This window comes from Papilio polytes, unplaced genomic scaffold (genome assembly GCF_000836215.1).
Source record: "Papilio polytes unplaced genomic scaffold, Ppol_1.0 DF824146.1, whole genome shotgun sequence".
Classification (NCBI taxonomy): Eukaryota; Metazoa; Arthropoda; class Insecta; order Lepidoptera; family Papilionidae; genus Papilio; species Papilio polytes.
This window is the reverse complement of record NW_013525058.1, coordinates 3,402,260-3,427,200: the sequence shown is the minus strand read 5'-3', so window position 1 is coordinate 3,427,200 and position 24,941 is coordinate 3,402,260. Positions and strand designations below refer to the sequence as shown.

The 24,941-nt window shown below is 33.4% G+C and overlaps 1 protein-coding gene across 1 annotated transcript in view; it reads right to left on the bottom strand.

Moving 5' to 3' along the window:
• The window catches only part of LOC106111914 (rho GTPase-activating protein 28), a 46,490-nt gene that overhangs the window by 3,699 nt on the left and 17,850 nt on the right, over positions 1 to 24,941 (bottom strand). Inside the window, 1 exon segment of the mRNA XM_013294116.1 lies at positions 5,624 to 5,862. Coding sequence (XP_013149570.1) covers positions 5,624 to 5,862 — 239 coding nt within the window.

Below are 24,941 nucleotides of genomic sequence, written 5' to 3'. Positions count from 1 at the left end.
CCGGATACCGAGACTTCCGACCGCAAGCCGCTCTTATGCCCATATACAATAGACAGGTTTCTTGACCCAGTAATGGACGTGAAACCTTTGCGTGCAGCCCTATTCGATATTAACGATAACATCTTGGAAAGTTACCAATGAAGGATGGGAATAGAATCTTATAGAAAACTCGTAAACTAAGCTACATCTGGATTTATCCCATAAGTTAACTTGACTTTTCTTTTGATTTACTTATATTGTTCTGTGATTTTATATTTCTTAACATGTTTACTGCGTAACAGGCCGATATCGGCCTGACGCGGTACTTAAGCTGGTGCGGACGAAGAAAACCATATCCCTCTCGCTAGTGCGAAAAAATTATCTCAGGTGTATACATTACATTACATAAAATGTATTCATTATGTTTCCACAAATTTATAGCAAATTATTTATCTTAAAGCTGGTGGGTCTAGAAAGACCTACCACGTATTGGCGGAAACATCATTGGGGGCGTTATGACCCACCGCCCCACCAGTTGAAGAATTGATTTTACTTGCCTCAGTAAACGTGTTAACCTCGAAGTAATTGTATCCAAAAAGCGGCTTATAAATAAAACGATAAACGAGGTGTGAATTATTTTTGATATCTTGAAGGTAATTAAATCGATCATCACGCATTGCAGCATGCTACTTGCCTCGCATCCGGCGATTGTCACTAACAACTTCATTTGCATTTAAAATACGCCATTATAAACTTTATAAAGCGATATAACTAATCTTGCTTATATAAACATAATTAATTGTATTAAACTTATGTGATTGAACTAGCTTTTGACAGCGAGGTCCATCATCATCACCATCACCAGCTCACTATACGTCCCCACCGAGGGGCTCGGAGTCTTACATAGGGTGACTAGGCCATAATCAACCACCATTGTTGGTTGGTGACTTCACACATATCTTTGAATTTCTTCGCCGATATGTGCAGGTTTCTTCATGATTTTTCCTTCACCGTAAGAACGTCAGGTAAATTATGTACATATGAAAATACGACAAATCGTAAATCACATTGATACACGGGATTCAAACCCAAGACCTGTAGATTACAAGTCAAGTGCTTAAACCACTGAGCCTTCGTCTGCGCGGAATTAAAAAATAACTTAGTATGTGGTCTACATTTGTGCCGAATTTCAACAAGATTCGTTAAATTGTTTTGAAGATACGTAGTAAACATTATCCAAACTTTCGCATTTATAATATTAGTAAGTAAAGTAAAAAGCATGACTGATGTAATTAATCAAGATTTCGTACAAATGTACACATATAACATGTACTTTAAATACCACATATTCGAGAATTTTATTTGAATTGTTGACTCAATAAAGGAGTCATTGTTAATTTGTTTCGAATTTTTTGCATCGTTGTGCAAACATTATTGATGTCGCAATTACGAAATTTACAAACAAATACGTAATCAATAAGAATTCAATCGAAAACCTTTCATAACAGGAAAAGTATTCCAGGAATTTTTAAAGAATTTACAAAACCAAATTCCGATATTATGTTCATACTTTGCTGGTTCTCTCTACTTCAAGGTAGTCCAAATAAAAAGGCAGTTTAACTAATACAAGTCTTAATTAAAATATATTTGAATGTATGCTCCAAATACGGAAGATGCATAATTGTGAATACACAATTACAGTTTTGAATAAAATTTTATTAAGCATGAAGGTTTAAAAAGAAACTACAGTCTAATTTATAAACATCTATCTCTTTGTATTGTTTTTTTGTATTTGTTGGGAGCGTCGGTGGCTCAATGGTTTAAGCACTTGACTTGTAATCTACAGGTCTTGGGTTCGAATCCCGCCATGTACCAATGTGTTTTCGAATTTTCATTTGTACATAATTTACTCGGCGTTCTTACGGTGAAGGAAAACATCGTGATGCAACCTGCACATATCGGCGAAGAAATTCAAAGATATGTGTGAAGTCAACCAATCCGCACTTGGCCAGCGTGGTTGTCTATGGCCTAGTCACCCTTACTTAGGATAGGCACCGAGCCCCTCGGTGGGACGTATAGTGAGCTGGTGATGATGATTGTTTTTTTGTACAAGGAAGTGATACAATGAAACAATAAACGGTAGCAATGAACTAAAAAAATCTGCTCTCAAGGTCGCAGAAACCACGTGCGTGCGCCTCTGCGTGTCTACTTCAAATGATGTTGCATTAGGAAGAAACACATCAATTACCGTCAAACTCCTCAAGTTATTTTGCCTTGAAAATAAACACGAATAGAAACCGACGATCGCTTCCTTTGCTTACTTTATAAGTAGAAAACTTAATGAGAACGTTTCTAAAAATTATTTATCTTAGTAATATTATAAATGCGAAAGGTTATATATTTGGAAGGATGGTGTTAAAAAAATCTCTATGGAATTGACCATAGATGAAAAGGATAATCTGGAAATAAAACCATTTTTTTTAATTCGCCTCGGGCAGAGTTGCGGCCAGTTAGTTGTATAATAGGGGGTATTGTAATACTTAAACAGTAATGTTCGCTGTCAAACTAAGTTTACTTGTTCATTAACTTTCTCCGAATACTTGAGGATACATCATAATTACAATTGAAAATCATTATAAATAAAATTGATAGTCTATAATTAATTAATGTTACTATAACATTTATTTTAATGACGCCGCTGTTATCTCGTATCGAAAACTGTCAGTTTATTAATCGTAAACTGATTTGGTTATCAATTTGATAAATCGATGCAGGGCATTCACACCAATTATTACTTTGTTTTAGTTATTAAAAAGCGGTATGGAGTAAAAGATCAATTAATTACAGCAAAGTCTATAACGTATTTAAATTTCAAAGATAAAACAACACCTATGTCTTTGACAGATAATAAAACCAAACTTTATTAAAGGCAAAGGTAATGTTGTCGTACAGCCACATATTTTTTTTTTATAAAATTGATTCCATTTTTAAAAACTAGGATAAAAGCGAGTTGTCTCTTTTATCCTAGTTTAGAATAGATTTTGGTTCCATACCAAAGCATCGATGTAGGAGCGCACCATCGCCAGTCCCCTGCAGCTCCCCATCTTCTCCCGCATCTTGACGCGCACGGTGTCACAGATCATATTAGCACATGCGTGTTCACATCACAACAACACCAATGCACAACGCTCACTGAACAAGCACTTAGTGTATAAAACACCCAATTCAGTTTTGAAATTTGCCGGACGCGAGGCAATTTGTGTCGGCACTACGTCCGTTTACTAACGCAGATCGAGCGCGGAACGCACTTTTGTAATTGTGACTAACAAATGAATGTTTTTATTATTTTTTACGTTTTTAACGAGTTTTACAAATGAATATCATTAATAAATTAAACACTGGCTATATGACACAGGGTTAAATCTATTTGAAAATGGAACGATTTAATTAAAAATTTTTATTTTTTCAATTTATAATATTTCCAGCCTTGTTTGGCCAATAAATTAAACGTGACTAGACGCGGAATACGTTCGCATTAGTTGATGTTCGAAAACTGTTTACAAATTGTATTTGAAGTCCCTTTGCTCTTAATTGCATATTTATCTAATGACTGACGTTCTTACTTATCGTAGCGTCGAAATGGATTGTCCGGCTCACGTCTAACTATTGTTTCCATGTATAAAAATGTTTTTTTCTTAAGTAAAAATTTAAATAAAATAATTGATTTAACTCGTCGATCATTGACGCAGATAAAAAATAACTTAAACGCGCAGTTCAAAAAAATTGTGTTCTAAATGAACGATTTCCTTTTTTTATTTGTTTTCTAATAAAACATAATCCTTGGTTTAGATAAAAGCTAGAATTATTTGACTATATTGGAGAATACAAAAAAATTGTAACTATCAAGTTTTTAGCAGCAAATAGTTCCAATAAAACTGGACGTTCCGTAAAAAATACAACGCATGGTGAGCCTACCCAAGGCCGAGTACTCTTGTGTTGAAACCCGTAATGATTTATCACTAACACGTAAATGATTCCTCGTGACATCAAATTAGGGAATCGTTACAAATATCGGCTAATAATATCACATTCTTAACAATTCAAACTATCACAAATAATCAAAATATGGGTTAATAACTATTGACTTGTATAATTGGACAGGCTATAAACGACAGGTACTAATAATACAAATAGAATTAGCTTTCATTAACATCAACAAGCGGATTTAATTTTGAACGAAGCAATAGTTGTCATTTCCAATCAAAGACCTATCAATTTATACAGATCAGTGGCTAATAAGACAATTTAATATGCATACAGAGAGGTATTTCAGCAGGAACAGCTCTACAAATAGATAAATTGGTTGAAACTTTTAATGTAATTATTTCTAGCGATATTAAATCACTCTGAACTAGTAATGCGCGCGAATATTCATCCTTCTAAAGACATTGACAGCTGTCAGTTAGAGATGTGACGTTTATGCCAATAATCTAGTGTTGCGCCAATTCTATAGTGCTGTACTAATTTTCTTCTTAACAAAACAGGAAGTGTAAAGACTGAAGTTAATGATAAATTGACAGATATCAATATAGATTACTTAATATAGCATTGTTGTGGATAAATCTCAAAGTTTAATAATCAAAAAAAATAGTTCGTAATATCTTCTGGAATGGATTGTCGTAATAATTATTAATAGATCAATAACCTAATGATATTACGACTGTAATTCGATTTCTAAATCTTTTAAAGGTAAAGAGAGAGTTGCATTTGCTATTGTTCCCGTACCAATCAGAGCCATAAACAGCAAACAATAACAGTAGGAAAAGCTTGTTAGAAAATAATAGAAGATATAACCTAATGGTTTTGTCGGATAATAGAGTACATTTGTTTTTAATATACTAGAGTTAACAAATTTTGTGATTACTCAATAAATTTACGGTAACAAGACAAGCTAGCAGATTATGGCACAAATGTTGATATCATTAAATGATTGTTTAGTGTCAGTATTGCGACGTTTGTGAAGCAAACAATTTGACAGTTGTTTAAAATGCACTTTACACAATTTAGGTTATGTACACACAAATATTTATACATTGTTACAATTGCGTGCATAAGGACAGATCGGCGAATTGCGTCAGTTTATTTATGTCGACATGTAAACTCCGATTCATTTAAAAAATTGTATAATTTAATTTATGTCTACAAATGCGCAATTTCAGAAAATACCGATAGTATTTTATTAATCAGAATCCTGAACTGTATCATATTATTGTGCTTAAATTATTATAAAAATGAATTCATAAAAACTACGTTCAAGTAATTCAGAATGCACGCATCACTGCGTATACAACTTGTTCCTAATGACAGCCTAACGAATCGTGAAAAAAAAACAAAACGGCTGACAATGTTGACAGCTATTAAAATGATATGTCAACTGATCTATAACGACTGTCAGTTGTTTTTTTTTAACTGTAAACTGTAATATAATCTTTATGAAAAAATCAGAGGCAACAAAGTAACTTATATTTCGAGTAATTTAAATAGATTTACGGATGGAGGTGCGATTTATAAGTTGTGCCATCGTCGCAGTTATCCTAATGGATTATTCTCAGTATATCCCTTCAGTTTACAGCTGTTAACTAACCTCTAAATCTCTGAATACATCTCTGATGTCTGGTTTACGGGCACGGGAGGCGGCCCGCTTTCGTCGCACTGTGCGGTTCAGTCGGCGCACGCGACGGCGCACGGCGGCGGCTTGGTCGCGAGGCAGCGGGCGCACTGCCTCACCCAGCTGCGCCTCCGTCACCTCGAGACCAGCGCGCGCCGGCGCAGCCAGCGAGCCCAGACCCGCTGCTTGCAGCCACTCCGTCTCCAATTCGCCCTCTAAAAATATAAACTTATGTTATTGCCATCCTCATAGAAGTAAAAAACACAGAATGAACGAAAATCATACAGAAGTTTATGTTTACTTAGAAACTTATCTAGCTGTGCTTGTTATTGTAATACTAGCTTTATTATGTTATTGGTTACGTCCTTTCGTGTCCAATTCTTTAGTGTAGCCCTTAGTAGACTAGTAAGCATTAAATTAATTTACTTAAACAATTCATCGTTAATATAAACATATTCTAAGTTTAAACATACGACCTTCGATTTAATTCGCAATTTATATCCTTGAGAGAAGTGTTCTCGAGGCGAGTTTATGCGCGCCTTTGTTATGTGCCGATCGGTTTTTATGTTACCATCACAAAAAGTGCTACGAACATAGGACTTGCAAAAACTGGCGGAAGGTTAAAGAACTCATTTGCTCAGTTAATTTAAGTACCAGATATCATGTACTCATGGTTAATTTAAATGCATACATAATAGTATTTACTCAACATATATTCAAAATTCAAAGTTTTAAACTTATCTGTACTCTGTACTAAAATACTAGTACATTAATATTATAATAATAAAGAGGAAACATTTGTATTTTTGGATTTTTGTATGTATTTGATTCACGCAAAAACTAGTGGGCCGATTTTCAAAATTTTTAACCATTAAATAGGTCATTTATCTGTGAGTAACATAGGCTATGTTTTTTATTATTTTTTAATTACACGCGGGCGAAGTCGCTAGCAACAGCTAGTGTAAAATTTATGTTTTTTTTTAATTGAGAAAGTTGCAAATATATCTTACTGCAGAATAAAACAGATTAAAGTAATAATCCACATATGTCTAAAAATGTTGTTTTGGAGCATATAATACTTTGTGTAAGAGATGACTGTGTTTGTGTTAAAAGCTATATAAGTGTGAGTCACTGACGCTGCATCTAACTTAGCAAATGGAACAAATAAAACAAATTGCACTGTGTTTATTATACACTGATCCACAGTAGGGTTGTCGATTTAACAATAACGATTCATATTTTTCTTTTTTTTTTTAAAGAAATTTTTATTTTCAGAGTAACGGTAGAACCTATAAAACTCTATCATCTTAAAAAACATTATAAAACATTCTTAGAATTTAAAAACAAAAGGTTTTCATAACTAAAAAAGGAATTCAATAACAACGATCGTGTTAATATATTTTTTTCTATTGTTAAAATAAATATCTGAATACTTTGAAAAGTGTTTTATTTTATAAATGTTCAAAAACATATTAAACTACAATAGGCATCATTTATCCACGATTAATATTGAAAAACATATGTTTGAATTTAAACAATATCAGTATATATGGAAAATATTTCAATATGCAGCAAACGAGTGGGCCTTACAAATTCGTATATCTCTCAGTTAGCTAAAAATAGGACGTACGCTAACAAACAACATCCTGTAGCATCCAGACTGAAATAAACCACTCCTCTTACAGAAATGAGATGAGAGCGCCGACAGCGCAAGAGAATGTTTCATTGCTCTTTTGTGAAACAATAACTTTAAGAGGTTATAATTTAAAATTGGTTTTAAAACATTTTTTTGGTCAAATACACACTTTCGACAGAACGGGCGTTGCTTGCCAACCGTAGTTAATAATAGTAAATGAAATATGAAAAATCAATTAAAAACGCTGCATTATCTTATACAATATCTATACTAATATCGTAAAGAGGAAAGATTTGTATTTTTGTATGTATTTGATCCACGCTAAAACTACTAGGCTGATTTAAAAAAAAATCATTATAAGGGTAATTTATCTGTGGGTAAAATAGGCTATGTTTTGTATTATTTTTTTGATGTCACACGGGCAAAATCGCGAGCAACAGCTAGTAAATTATACAATAGTCTTTGGAATAAAAAAACTTTTACTTATAGCCCCCATTTGATTATCGCCCTTCCCCCTCCAAGATCGTGGGCTCTCGACGCACATGTTAGCGTTTGTAAATCCTGCATTTATCCACAAGAAACAATTTGCAACGAATTAACCGTGTTTTTTTAATAATTAAATCGGTAATTGATTCCAAAGACGGATAAACCGTTCCCCTTCAAATACTTTAATAAGATATAATATTTAATAGGATGTTTAACCACGTATCCATTAACGCACTTCCTGACATTAGCAAATAACACGTTCAACATTAATCTGGTGACGTCATTGATTGTTGTCAAACAATTGTCAACCTTGACGACAGTGTGCCACTCGCCTTGTAACGGAGGAACCTTGTGTACTTGAGACTCGTCTTTACTTTCTTAGTCTTGGTAATTGTAACCAAGGTTAGTTGGTATCTATATGAAAGTGAATAAGTAACGTGTAAGCTTAATTTAACTTTACAACTCTATGAATTTCTTAACGATATAAATACGATTTAAATCGACTCAAAATATTAAATCAAAATACGAAACAGATTACAAAAACAAAAACAAATCTGTCATGATTTTGACGTTCACAGATAAGTAAAATATATTCTTTGAACGTAACATGAAACCAATTTGTATCTTAGATAACAGATAAAAAATATTAACATAAGATCGATTTTTATTGTTTCATGTCATTGTTAAGTCACGAATACAAACATTACTACAAAGATAAGCTCTTGAATAATAAAAGAACATCACAAATAATCACCATTAGTTTTCCCAATGAGTAATTTAAAGTATTCTTCATTCAAACTTTATTGTGATAGAATTAATTTCATTAAATAGTTGAAATCTTTGAAATATAATATTAAATTATTGTACAAAATGAGAGTAACTAAAATACCAACTTATGGATTTTAACCCTTAATCAAACAAGACTTTTTTCATTAACAATGGCACAATAACTGTCCAAAAAGGGTTAACAACATCACAGTTGTGCAAGAAATACATGATACAATGTCGGAAGTCAAGGTCGCCTTAACTATTTCTTAGTCATATCGCTTTCAAATGTTTGGTATTTGTATGTGTTGTCAACTGTGAAATATGGATTTAGCTTAATTTATCAAAATTCGATAAATATGTCGTCAGATAAAAGTATTTCAGAGATATTTATATTACGACAGGACGTTTATGCATGATTGTTTCTAACGATGCCACTTAACTCAAAGAGGGGTGAACGTCCTACGACAGACGCGACATCTAACGGCCACACACAATCTAACACACAACTGATGTATAACAAAACATGCTTTGGATTAATTATAGCAATCATAAATTAATCTTTCCTGGTAGGATTATTATCGCGATTTATTCCACGGAAAACTCAATATGGACATTTATTATTTTCCGATTGGAAATAATTTTACACAAAATAATAACAGACCACTATGGTCTTGATACACTTTTTACAAAATCAGAATAAAATTGTATTATTAATTATTATTCTAATTAAATAAACCGCAAACAGTTTTTTTAAATCGTAAATAATTGTCCGATAACGGAATTCGTGTTATATTTTACCCGCATCGAGCCCATTGATGTGTTCGTAAAGCGACGTGCACATGTGATTTATAGCAGATATAAATCGCGGTTAACGTTACATAGCAATTAACGCTAATAGCGGTTGCTTGTGGTGACATTCTGTTACATCAAGTGACTTCGGAGGGACGGTTTACGTAATATGAATTTTGTAATTCAATTGAAATGTATACCGCTTTATATTATTTACTTACATGTATTATATAAATTAGATACTAACTTGTCGTTTTCCAAATGAATATTCGACTACCAAAACATAGTCCTATCCCGCCAGTTCACTAAACACTAGGTACAATATGAAAGTACTCACCTATAACGTATTTGGCGTGAAATCGACATAGCGCCCCCATAACACACATTGGTAGACCGTTGGATTTATTATTTTTATATTAAAACCGATTAACAAACAATGACCGTGACTTTCCGCACATCACATTGTTGTAAATCCAAAACAAACGGCGCACTCAACAACCGTTGCGTTTGCACTAATTCTACACGCGATTTACAAATTCAACTAATAAGATGTTTAAAAATTCAAGTTGAATTTACCGTTCGATGATAAGAAATTAATAGGTGTTGGATGAATCAACGAAACGTCACAGTTGGACGATAATGTGGGAATCCATTGTTTTAACTCATCGGGAGTGCGTGACGTGTGACGGGCGTTGGCAAGAAAGTGTACCGCGATCTCCCTTCGAACTATCGATTTAGAAAGAGATAGGTATTAAATATTTTTGAGAAAATGACGATGTTTTGAGTATGAACAGTGACGTATGACCGCGTGAATCGGACGGCGGCGCGTTTCTCACTGCGTGGGCTCACCGACTCCTCGACTCAAGTTTATTATGGTCCTGTATTTATAGACTCGATCGATATACAATTGGAGAATGAGATATATGCAATAAAACGAATATTAAACATAGATTGAATGACCAGTTTGACTAACCGTTAGTCCCTAACTAAGTAAGCTGGCAATGGACGCGACTGAACACTATTTCACGAGGAAGTTAAAAAAAAATTTAGAGTTCATTCTAGTACTGACGAGTGGAAAAGTCAAAAGGTGATTTTGCACTTCATATTATATTTGCCTCTTTAATATCGTCAGATTCCTGAAAACAACTTAAAACTGCATTACTGAAACCAATTTGTATAGCTCTACAATTGTTCAAAAAACACGGCAATCGGAAGTCTAAACTTTTTCAAATACAACTATATTCTTTACCACTACCATATAAGTACCTGTATGCAAAGCTATCTATATCTATAATCTATTACAAAAGCACAAGCAAAATGAATAAATGTCGTTGACAGTACCTAGATATATTTAACTTGTCTAGACTAATTCGTGCGTTGACACAAATACCGCGTAGGAGGAACTCCAACTCAATGTTTGTTTATTTTTATGTTATAACATATATTTATATACTCATATGTTTATTACGTAATTAGGACTATATACAGAAACATAAGAACAGATTACAAGACAAAAAACACAAAGTTGAGACCACTTTGAAATAATTTTGACCGTTTAAACTATAAAGAGGAAAGATTTTTATTTTTGTGTCGATTTGTTTTACCATTAAAAAGCTACGATATCAGTGAGTAACATAGGTTATATTTTTTTTAATTTCACGGAGACGAAGTCGCGTGCAAAAGCTAGTTAAGATATAAATATCCAACTAGTAGATGATTATAATTTTAATATATTGAGGAATTTAAAAAGCAACTACTAAAATATTTTAGATATTTTTGAACGGGAAGACATCTTCTAGTAGTTCAGTGTGGCATTTGGCGACATCTTCCGCATTGCGCCAAGATAATTTATATCGCCAAATGTGATGGAATGCAAGAACTTCCTTCAAAGACTTTAATTATTATAAAAACAATACCTTTTTTAGAATTCAATTAAATGGCGTTAACAGTATGCAATATTATGTATTATTTACATAAAAACGTTATTTTACAACACATTTATATTATAAAAAAAGTTGTCACTTTTTGAAAGGGAGTAAGGAAAGTAATATGCAGAAAAACGTATAAAACGAAAGGTACGTATAAAGAAAGTAAGTAACATAACATCTTTAACAACAAAGTGAAATGTCAGTGAGCAATTGCAATATGTCGGAAATGACTCAAGAAGTAAATACACATACGAAATCGTATCACGTAGGCTAAAAGTCACTAAACTCATAAATATAACTGACGAAAATGAAAAGAAATGTATGAAAATTTCGACATAAACTTACCTGTATTCGGAGATCGAAATCCAGAAAACTTGCATCTTATTAAAACTATAAGTTTTATTAAACCCGAATAAAAATACGCGACATTAGAACACTGTTTTAAAGCGCTGGTTTCGTTTGATTTATTCGGAAAACTACTTAAATCCATTATAAATGTATTAAACTAAGCAGATCTCAGAGTTGACCCTTGGATACCGTCTTAGAATGAACTGACAGTCGAAAAGGTAAACAATGAGTAAAAGATAAAAATGTCAAAATATTAGGGATAATTTAACTAATGAGTAGTCTTTTGTTGTCCATTTGAAGTAAACAATTCCTGTTAATAGTTACTAATTACATTCCTAAACAAATAAAGTATTAAAATGTGAAATGTTTTAACTTAGACATCAATAATTCTGTAATGGTAATACTTCGAACATGAATATTATTCAGTTCTGGAAAATCTTGTAACAATTGCTAACAAAAATTGTACTAAAACTGAATTTGTTTTTACGTAAATAATTCAAATAATTAGAATAAAAACTTACGAAAGAAAAACCAGGCTTCCTGCTCTACAAACATGGCTTGTATTTTCCATTTAAGTGTTAACAATAAATAATAACTTTTCACAAGTATAAAAAGATAATTTATTCAACACGATAGCTTTCGTTTGGATCGCAGATTAAAATGCGTCGTAAATCTGTTATTCGATGAATGTTTTGTTTCATATTTTATCGATAAAGTGTATTTTTCTTAATATTTGATAAGAGATGTGGAACTAAAGATGAGTTAAAATAAAGATTACCTGTCAACAACCACGTATGAGGCAAACGTTCGTTATCTGTGTACAAATTAATGCGTTTGTTTGCAGGAAGTTTCTTTCATCGAGTGCAAGTAAATCTTGCTTTAATCTTAAGAAATAGGTGAGTGACCACTTCAGTGAGCCAAGTAAAGTCTTCAAATGCTTTAAATTAATTATACTAATATTATAAATGCGAAAGTTTAGATGTAGTTTGTAGCCTAAACAGCTGAACGGATTTCAATGAAATGTGGTATAGATGTAGAGGATAGGCTAGAAGAACATTTAGGCTTCTTGCTTTTGTTTTAATTTCACGCGGAGAGAGTCGCATGCGAAAGCTAGTAATAAAGAAAACAATTTTTAAACTATATCTTAAGAGATTTGACTAAACTATCGTATAACTGGATACTTGCTTTAATACCTATGAGGTTATGAGGTGTGCTGCTCGATTTTTAGTTGTGCAACTAAACAGTTGTATTGGCTGCGAAACAATCGACAATCGCACAACATTTATACATGTAAACAACTTAGGACATGTTTCAGCAGTCGGCTGTTTTATAAGTTTATTATAACTTTGCAGTACTTCAGTATTAGCTATGTTAATACCGTAGATTTACCGATATGTGTACATTTTTTATCGATACTTACCCACGATGTTTGATAATCAAGTGATCGTACTATCTCGTTATCATTTTAGTTAATTGTGTACACAACACAAGCTAATCTGCGATAAAAGTATATGCGATTGATCTGTTCACGTTACGAATTATCGAGTGACGAAAAACTTTGTAGGCCGAAGATACACTTACCAATAGACTGAACATCAAGGATCGAACTAAACGCTCTAAATACTAGAGGTAGCTTCGGTAATCTCGAGCCACAAATTCTATATAAAGCGTTTAACTGGTGATAGAGACATTTTTTTTTTAATATAAGGTGGCAAACGAGCAAGCGGCCACCTGAATCCACTGAAATGGCAAGCGACCGCTGCCCATAAACATCAGCAATTGCAGATGCGTTGCCTACCCATAATTGACGTAGGAGACGTACATAAAGAGGTAATTTCCCCTTACTATGCGTCTCCTCCACCGTCAAATCCACTTTTCCTTCCCATCTTTTCCTCTTAAGAAAAGGGTGGAAAGGGCAAGAGACTAAAATTAGATCTCCGGCACCACACTCATCAGACGAAACGAGGAATTGCTTCCACTTCACGACTGTCTTCTGTGTGGTTGTGGTATTGCACCTGGCGAGCCGACCCATTCGTGCGAAGATGTTAAAGCGGGCTCTACCACTGTTAAATGCATAGATACAATTAATTTATTTACTTACACCTGTTTATTAATGTTTTTTTTTAATTTCGAGTAACATTTTAGTCGTCTCAGATTTCTAACCTAAACTGTCTGTACACAATTATGGGCGATTGTTTTTTGTTCCGTATAGTTAATGTTACCGGTTATCATTAAGGTGAAACAATACATATCATTATAGTGTGGACCGTTAAGTTACAATTGCGGTCAAATTTGACCGGCAGCAAACGGGAACACTGTGTTAGCATTCACCTACCTGACGAGAATCGATTACGATGCGATTTTGCATCGATTGTTACCGACAAATTGTATACCGTCAGTTTGTAGCTTGCCTAGGTAAACTATCAAGACTCGGCAAATACCATATTCACTTGAGTTTGACTTCAATATGCGAAAAATTTATTTCATTGGGTGTCTTTAGTAAAGACACCTTTGCTAAGTTCAGAAATACAACATGTGTATGCATTTTATCGTATCTTTAAGATGTATCTAGGCAAATTATAAACGGGCGGAGTATACGATTTTATGGTAACTGATCCACATTTAAACTTGAATGTATCGAGGAAGAATGACAACTTGTCAATAATCTAGATTATTCCATGTTGGTCATGAAAGTCGCTTTGTGATAATATACTATGATTTATTACAATCACGAGAGTAGAGTAAAGAACAGTTTATGGGGTATTAAATGTAGATGTAAGAGTAAGCTAACACTGAACCAATCGAAACGGTCTTTTAATGCTCGATTTACACTAGCGCGGAGTAAAAACGCATCGAAGCTATTTTGATACGCTTCCTTCTCTAGTACTAATCGATTCTTAGTTACCAATTATCGGTTCTGAATGACAATGCCAGAATAAAATTTGATGCAATATTTATAACACAAAAATAAGTTCAAAATTATCGTTGTCCCTTAGAACAAATTAATGTACAGTAATATAGCGTAACGTTAATAATTACAAACTTGATAGTTCTTATTCAAATATGTGATGAACGCGCCGCACTGAATGCGCATATCATTATAAAAACAATAGAATATCACATACTTCTGTTGCATTGACGCATACCGTCTGTCTGTTCCTAAAGAAACATTTTATATGTACATTTGATATCGCCGAATATGGTTATAAGTACCCTTAGAACGAAAAAAAACGGCTCAACTCATGTTTTTATCCTCCGGTTACGGCATCGACTAGTTTCAGACCTTTCGGGGGTCCTTCAGGGAGAGTATTAGTAAGCTTTAGTTCGAGGTCACGTCGCGCCACGTGCGAGGATTAATTTTTAATTTACACGCCGTTTTTAATTTTCGTTTAAAGTAATGTCTTACAATATTCTAAACAATTTAAGTTCCCTTAGTATAGATTTTGTACACTAAACTTTATTTAATCGACTGTAATACGACTGTCGTTGCATTTTTTATCAAAGTAAACAACACTTTTAAAATAGACATCATCTTATCATACCAGTAAGATACATAATGAGATATCTAACAGTAATTATCCAAATTTCACCGTAAACTATAAAATGCATAGATAAGAATTTCTTAATAGATGCATAATGCCACTAGAGGGAGCTGTCAGTTGACCGAAGTCAACACCGTGACGCCTGGGGTTCTGTACACCCGCTTTTACATATAAAAGCGTTGTTATAAATTAGAATATATGTTCTCAGGAATATATATCCAGTTTAACACTTCAATGGTTAAATAAATTATGTACTTTTTGTTGGTAAATAGCGAAAAAGATCGACAAGAAATGCGTAAAAAAATTAAATGTTTTATTTTTAAGGGATGAAAGAAATTAAAAAGAGAAACCTATAACAATCTGTTTTAAATAAAACTTGTTAATACAAACGTACTTAGCAATGTCAAAACGTTCTTCATTTTGTCAATCATATTTACGAAAACTTGTGTTAGCATATTGCGCCAACATTGGTATAACGCGGCAAATATTTGAACGAGCCTATACGTAATTTGTCCCAGTCAAGGGCAAACAATCTTACTTTCATACTTCAACTAGCCTCATGACTTAGGTCTAATCTAAAACTGTTGCCTACAGATTGTCCATTATGTGCTAATCGAGAAATCGTTAGTTACCGAGCGAGACAAATCGCGAGAGCTGACATTCAAACATCGATCACGATCGAGAAAATCGATAGGATTAAATCGATTTCCCCATAAAATGGAAGAAAGTACAATCGTGTTCGAAATCATGTGGCGACATAATGACAGCAGACAATCGGCTCCCACGCGAAAGTGCCTGCGGTGTCGGCTGTCGAGTGAAGAGCTCGCTTCTTGTAAACTGTTGTTGATGATTGTACGATCGTGTAACACTATGCATTGTGTAAAACAACGTACAACGTAGGTTATCGGAAATACTCAAAACTTTAAGATACAGTTGTGATCAAAATTAACTTCAGTTGCATTTAACAAGTTTAACTAAACCATAACATTTTTACTGTACATAGCTAATTTATAAAAAAAAACAAGGAATAATCTTACTATGAGAAATATTATAAATGCGAAAGTTTAGATAGATGGATGTTTGTTATAGTGTGTCGACTAAACGGCTGAACGAATTTCGATTTAATTTGTCATAGATGTAGTGTATAGTCTGGAAAACACATAGGCTTTTCCAGACTTTATTTTGTTTTGTTCTAATTACACGTGGACGGAGTAGTGAACAAAGCTATTAAGAAATAACTAAACTAAGATCCATGAGCATAAGATGACTGCGACATTTAATAAGCTAATATATTAAAAGCTAAACATAATTCAAACCTGGTGGTCTGGTATCCGGCGCGGGACAGACGCGATACAACCACTGACAGGGCTTTATGACTTGCAGATACACTATTTATGTATACAGATAAAATATAAATGTTATTATAACTTTACGATTAAGATTTGAATTACAACAAGCTGCGGTGTTCCCTTGGACAAAGTGACTTTCGTTTAAAGAAAATGACTTATCGAAAGTTATTGTCAGTTCCATACATTACAGGGTTTACTATCATCCTTATCGCTAATAGAATGTTACTTCTTCTAGGGGTTTGTACGGCGAACGTCAAATACCGCCGCTGTCGCTAGGAGTCTGTATATGTTGACCCCAAGATTGTTTTTAAATTAATAATTTAAAAAACACTAACATTGCAACATATAAGTAGCGTGGCAATAAACAGGATGTTGCAACAGTCCGATTCAATTTTGGAACTATCTTTATATGACATTACCGTGGATGTGGCCTTTAGGACATCCTGTATATCATTATTACCGAGGATGTAGGAGACGACGAACGATTTAAGTGAACGGTACGTCACAATACGTTGATATCGACAGTAGATACCTCGGGGACGTTTTAATAAGGTCGCAAACGAAATGGTAATAAAATGATGTCATTATATGCCTAATAAAAACTCGACTTATCGTACAGAGCACTCTGTATTTAAAAACTTAGTTTACATATAGAACGTTTTTATTACGTTCTACATTTAAATACATAGAGCTATACATTCACTAGACAGAAAAATCTGAAATCAACGTAAAAGTTTAAATTAACTATTTTATTTATAATGTTTTTCTTTGTTTAAAAGAGTGACTCACAAAATCTATGAAGTATTTCAAATGTTTATTTTAGTTGTTCAAACAAAAAACGTTCAGAAGAAAAACCGCCAACTCAAATTTTAACTAACTTGTAATTTTCAACCATAGATAAATAGCGAAAATTAAATTCTACAATTTGATGTAACTCTGATAAAATTAAGCAAACACAACTCTTAGACGAAAAAATTTATTTCGAGTTTCAGACTGATAGTTAATTTTGTGTAACATTTTAAACTGAAAGGTATATGGAAATCCTATGTTTAGCAGTGGACACACGACGATTATGTGTGATTCCCCAAGAGCTGTAATCGTTTGAGTTACGATTGCATAGTTTCTGTTCAGGGAAAGTCGGACTTTAGTGCATGCAGTAAATGTGCTAGAAGCGAGTTTCTATTCAGACTGTTGCTACATACTTGACGGATTTCCTCACAATACGCTAGATCTTGTAATTCTTGTAATTAAGACATAGGTTATGATATAATTTTGAACCTATGTTTTATATTAGTTACGCCCGCTACAGACGCTCAGTTCAATTTTAAAATATTTAAATAGTATTCAGTTACATAATCCATTTTATCTTATTTAGAGTTAACAGTGGTAGAGCCCGCTTTAAAATCTTGGCACGAATGGGACAGAGAAAGCAGGCATGAACTGGGAGCAATTTCGCCTTTCGTTTGATGAGTGTGGTGGCACAACTTTAGTCCCTTCTCCTTTCTACCCTTTTTCTTATAAGAAAAGGATGAGAAGGGAATGTCTATTTGACGGCGGAGGAGACGCATAGGAAGGCGAAATATCCTGGTTTATCCACGTCTCCTCCATCGATTAAGGGTAGGCAACGCATCCGTTATTTCGAATGTCTATGGGCTGCGGCCGCTTCGCTATTTTGACGGATACAGGTGGCCGCTTGCTCGTTTGCCACCTTATGATATAAAAATAGATAAGATATAAAGATTCTCCGTCGCATTTGATTTGATACATAAATAAACACGCCATTATTGCCACACATCGTGATACATAAACAAACATCTTTGTTTTTAACATTATCTGTGGTACGCGACGCACAATGGCAGCCAGATAATGACTGACAAAACAATGCCCATCGAAATGTTATTTAAATCAATATATTAATATCGACATAAGTGCACATATATTTTTAAAAAATAATTCGGTTATCGAAAAATATCGTTACACTTTTAATCAATAACTCGCGAAACCGTTACTTCTATCAAACAAAGGTTTAATTAACAACCTCAATACGTCAAAAGATAATTAAAAACTACAATACAAATAGACTACAATAAAACTGGTTTAAATTGGACTCTATGTTATTGTAATACAGGTTTTTAGGACAAGATTTAGTTAAGCCGATTAAAAATACCAGGCTCCCACGCCGGGATGACGAATGTGTAGGCTGAAGTTGATTTGGACAATTACAATAATGGTAACAAGTAGGTCGTCTCCCAGGACGTGTTGCGGCACAGATGATATCATTGACAGTCTCGTGGTCTTTAAGCTGAATGTAGATTGACTCTTACCGGTTTATGCGACCCTGGTATGTGGTACGATATTGTGAAATCTTAATAAAAATTTTATTTTTATTTGACAACTACTGTAAACATATTTTTATTAATAATTTTAATCTAATGAAAGCTTTTTTACCGTTTTAGTCCGTGTGTCACTACCATGGTTATTGTTAAAAAAAAAAACAGATAAGTAAAACTGAAGATTTTATAAAGAAACGTGATACGTGGGCAGTAATAAGTCGTCTGCACCGTTACATTCCGACCGCGGACGGTGAAAAAACCACAACAAGCTGAACACGACCAATTCCAAACGCTACCGTTGCTTGAGTGAACACACAAAAACTTTCCTTACTATCTTTATAACAGTGAAAAATTATAACAAAAAACAATAAAAGATGTTCAAAATCAACAGAAACCAGTGATCTATATTGTAAAGTCGGTCACAACTTTGTTTTAAAGTTTTATTTATGTTTTGGTATCTAATCTGTGTGGTAAATAAAAATTTTACTATAAAAAAATAATGCAAGCTTTCCAACGTGAAATCTAACCTCAAAAATTGAAATCGTCAAATAAATTCTTAGCATATTTCTATATAAACATTCAAATATTTAAAATATGTCAATGTTACAATAATAAAATTCAAAAACACACTATATACTAATAAATTACAACTTCTCAGATAGAAAACTATAACATAACCAGTAAGATTTTAGTGTCTTCAGAGAACCGTTCCATTACACGCAGTTTTGTACAGACAGAGCGATTGAACCAACCGCAGTCGAAAATTATAGAATTTAATCGTTGTACCAATACAAATTCACAGACTGTCAGTAATCTTGCTTTTTTGGTTGTTGTTCTGCTAAGTATCTAACAAGAACGCGATTTGAGAAATCCGTACTTTTACATTTGGTAAAGCAATGGATTTTTAACACTAGATTTTTAATAACATCAATAATTCCACTATAAAAGTTATCCAAAAACCCATCATATTTCATATTTGACATACATATAATATATTATGTAATAACGTCTTGATTATATAGTTTGTCTAATACTATGCCAAAACATAGTAGAGGTTATAGTAACAAAATAAGTTTATATAAATACATTGAAAAACCAATGCCAGAATAAATAAAACGGAATAATTTTACACACAAAACATCCCAATCATGTTTTTATTTCTCTCATAAATTTTAATTTATTAACACTTGTCTATTCGACTATACTAGCGACTAAAATCGTTAGGAACAGTTAAACTGGTCGCGAGTGTACCTATGTGAGGTCGCGAGGTCAGCTGTCAGCTTCCGCGACTGTACACGTAACAATACGTAAGACGTATTAATAATTAAAATACCCAATACCCATAAACCACAAAACTCCATAAGTCAAAGGATTTAATTTCCTTCCCACAGAAAATTTAATGTACAGTAAACAGTAACCATAAATTACGTAATTTAATAGAATATTCCCGAACCATTTCAGTGGAACAATCCTTTGAAACTCAACATGCGTTTAGGGCCATAACTTGTCATAACAACAAACTTTTTTGCTGAATTACAGCTCTTAGACCGCGCACACTTTTGACTAAACTATCTCACAACTGTAGTCTTGCTTTGATTCCTATGAGCTTATATGGAGGTGCGCACACTACTCGATTTTTAGTTGTGCAACTGAACAGTTGAATGGGCTGCAAAACAATCGACAATCGTACAACAGTAGTGAATAAGGTATATGTGCTAAACGGGTATCGAATTTATTTCTTCGTATGTATTGATTGGGTATAATCATACAGTGTGAGGCTGCAACATCTAATTTACCTTTCACTAGTTCACTGATCTCGCTATTTTTATTATGGACTTTCTATTTTATACACTACGTGATGGCTTTATTACGTATTTTAATAACGACTGCTGACACCTGGTTAATGTCTCATTGCTATCAATGTGAAAGGAGATTTCTATTTCATTATGTTTTGATATACTAGGAAATAATTAATAAGCAATAATATTAAAGTAAATTATTACAATTGGATATAAATGAGATCGAAGCTAATAATTTAGCTTCACATTTCAGTTCAACAGATAAATAAGCATTTTAGATTTGCCGCTAAATCGTTTGTGAGTCACTAAGGCCACACTTAAGATTGTTAAAGAATTAAAAAAAAACAGCGAGTAGCCTATATCCTAGTAGCCAATCATCGAGATCCATTCAGCCGTTTATGCTACAAACACTTATTCATCCATCCACCCATCTAAGTTGGGCAGCGGTTGCTTTGCAATTTGGCGGATTTAGGTAGCCGCTTGCTCGTTTGCCACCTTATTGTATAAAAAAAACTTTCGCATTCATAATATTAATAAGATTACATTTGCTTGCCCAGTTTAGTTATCAAGTTCGCACAAGGGTAGTACGGCGACCTAAGACTATAGACAAAAACTATTAAACAAATGGAGCGTAACAAACAAATCGTTGCGTTAAGTTTTATTGTCGTCTGTGGAACCGTCAAACCGTTGGCTTCCACTGAAAAACACAAAACATATTTTTATCTCAATTACATCAGTGAGAATGAAAGAGTTGAATTGATTTTGTACGATTTTAACAGTGAAAGACCACGGTTACTCGCTCGTAACCGAGGTTGCGTAAACCGTACGGTTGTTAATGAACCGCCAGTTAACCGCGAGATGTGGTCGTCGGGTAACTGCAGTTAACACCGCTAACCAGTTAATTGAGCTAAGTCTTGATCTTCATCAGAACCTTTTATAAACTACGTAAAGCATTATAAGTTCAATAAAATTAGAATAAAAATCAATTTAAAATTAACATGCCCTTGAAATATGTTTTTTATAACAAAAGGGGCAAAAGTAGCGGGAACACAGAAGTAGTCATCGAGGCCCATGGACATAAGCAACACCAGAGGAACTACAGAAGCCTAGCTTTTGGGTATATAAAAATTTTACTAACAAATTACTGTTTACTTGTATTAACAAAAATATTTAAAATCGAAATCTATTTATGAAAAAAACAATTAATTTATGGAATACACAAAAGCATAAATAGAGTAAACAATTAGGTTCTATTCGATTACATCAGGCGCTTTGACCTCAGGGTACAATGCTGTAAATGGATTGCGTAAGCGCAGATATTTCAGTCGGTTACTGATGTGAATAGGTACTCTAAGCTATTCAGGCGTTATAACGAACTTAGGACGCGTTCACACTATCCCGCTAATGTTGACATCCGCATGATAAAATGGTTAAATGGCAGTACTGCAATGGAGCAGCGACGTCTATTAGGAAAGTATAAAAACTTGTAAATTGCTGAACTGAATGCTGCTTGGTATTTAACAATTATGATAATTTACAATAAAGGGAAATTAAATTAAAGTCTTTGTCAATATTGGAAACGTATAATTTACATAAAAAGTCACTTATAACGTCTTCTTTAAATTTATTATGTTACGTTATGTCAGCTATGGACAATAATCATACAATTACAATGTTCGTAAGATACGGGTTCCTTACAGTTCTTCTTTCTCAGTCAGCCCGTAAACATGGCGCATGCAACTTGCCGAAATATCGGTAGCTAAAACCACCCAATCGTGGTAAGAAACCCGTATCTTACGAACATCATAATTGTAAAAACCACGACAGTTTAAAGTTAAATAATAATACATTCTTATAGTTTTGGCGTAATAAGGTTTATAAATCATGGTTTAAAAGTTTAATCACTAAAAAGAAATACACCAGTGTGTTCACCGCTTTATCTAACTCGGTGAACGTTCTCAAAGTGAATTGTCAGTGTTAATAATTGGAATGGCAGCTATATCAATCTACAATACTCATAAAATAACAGCTGCTAACTCGAAAAATTGTTAAATTATTAACTTGATTTCAAAATTCTTCAGCAACCAACAAATACATGAAAAGAACGAAAAGCTTTAAAGGATTTTCTCAAAACCTTTACCTACATTTATAACCGGGAATAAAAACCTGGAGTAGGGGGGCGCCAACATCTTACATAAAGAAATTACTTCCATATTCTTAATACTATTATAATAAAACGTAAACACACACTTTGTTGCCTAAGATGTCAGCAATTACAGCATTTTTTTTATAAATCTTTTTTTAAATAAAAAGAGCTGCGCTTGCGTTACGCTTTAGGCTATATATATTTCACGCCATTAAACTTAGGGGAGTAAATATTTTGGATAAAAACCCTAATATGGGAATGAGACTATAAGTTGCTGCCAACATCAAGGTTGTCATCATGTCATGTCATTTTGACATTTATAATTGATAATTTGACAGATGTAAACAATAAAATGAAGTTTTTATAATTATATGCGGATGATGTCGCACGGGAACAGCTAGTCCGTAATATAGCGAGGTCTTTATATTCTCGTTCGGTCTAGAAATACGATAAATTAAAAAACCATCAATTGGAATGTCAATCTTCACGTCCTCAAATAATTCATTAATCTAAATTATTCACAGCAAATAACTATCAAGGTTGACATTTAAGGTTTTTTTTGAGCAAATTACGCACAGCAAGGCTATATTAAAATTTTCGCATATAAAATACGATGTTGTTTGCATAAAATACTTAATCCATTATCTATAATTTACACTGAAAATTATTTGGTGATTACCAACATGATTTGTTATTACTATTAAATATTGTACGCAGTTTAGTTTTTCTAAATATTTTATAATTATGGCATGTGTATAAATAAATTATTAAAAAGTCGCCCATTAAAAGAAATCATACCATACTCAAAATACAATTTTACATTTGTTCTCCACATTTTAAGGCGCTGTTCATCCTAATTGCGCATCTTTGGAAGCATAGAACAAGATTTCTACAAAGAATTGATTCGTGATATTTTATTATGTGTAACTTCAGTACTTTAACTAAAGTCTCGTGGAACAGAATCACGATTGGAAAAACTTTTCTCGATACATTTATTTTTTGAAAATGTGCCCAATTCCGTGCAATTTCTTTAAAAATCGGTAGAAAGTTTACAACACATATAAATAACTTTAACAGTGGCCGCTTTAACATCTTAGCACTGCAGGGCCGGCACGCCCGGTGTAATACCACGACCACACAGAAGACAGTCCTGATATGGAAGCAATTCCGTGTTTCGTCTGATGAGTGTGGTGCCGGAGGAATAATTTAAGTCCCTTTCTCTTTACCAACATTTTCTTATAAGGAGAGGTTGGGGAGAGGAAGTGGATTTGACGGCGGAGGAGATGCATAGGAAGGGGAAATATCCTCTTTATGTGCGTCTCCTCCTCTGTCGTATAAGGGTAGGCAACGCATCTGCAATTGCGGATGTCTATGAGCAGCGATCGCTTCATCATTTTGGCGGTTTCAGATGGCCGCTTGCTCGTTTGCCACCTTATGTTATTAAAAAAATAATAAAAAATATGTGAATGAACATTATCTGTCGTATTTATAAATATAAATTAAATAACAGATAAATAGTATTCTATAATAACCAGCATTATTTATTCATTATTTACAGATATTAAGAATACTCTAGTATTTTATAAATTGCAATAAATTCCATACCATTAATAAAAACAAGACATTACTTGTGAGACATTCCTCGACAGTTCAGATGTTAGATTACGAGTAAGAATGCGTTCTTCTGGTATGTTTGCTGTATGCTTGGAGAGCGATTAGCATGCGCCCGGCGGCCGGCATTCTGATTTACAACTCGAGAATACCTCAGCACGACTATTACCGAGCATATATCCCGGAACTCTGAATTACTTTGATTTTAAAATCATTTGGATTAATATATCTGTCTATTCAGTAGAATATAATTATATATGGTTGTCAATAATACATTTGTATAAAATCAAATCTAAACTTTTGTTTGTTTGTGGTGTTATGTAACATAGGATTAAATTTTAATGCAAAAGACGTTGAATATTCAGTTAATTCTAATCGACTTCTCAGATACAAACTATGCAGATATATATACTAGCGTTCCCGTGCGGTTTCATCCACATGAAATTATAATTAACTTTACTGTTTACATTTTTCAAATTCTCAATTGCAAATTTCAAAATTACCGTTGCCTCAATAACCTTGTTTCCTTAATGTTGACAGATTGTAGTTTATGGTCCAT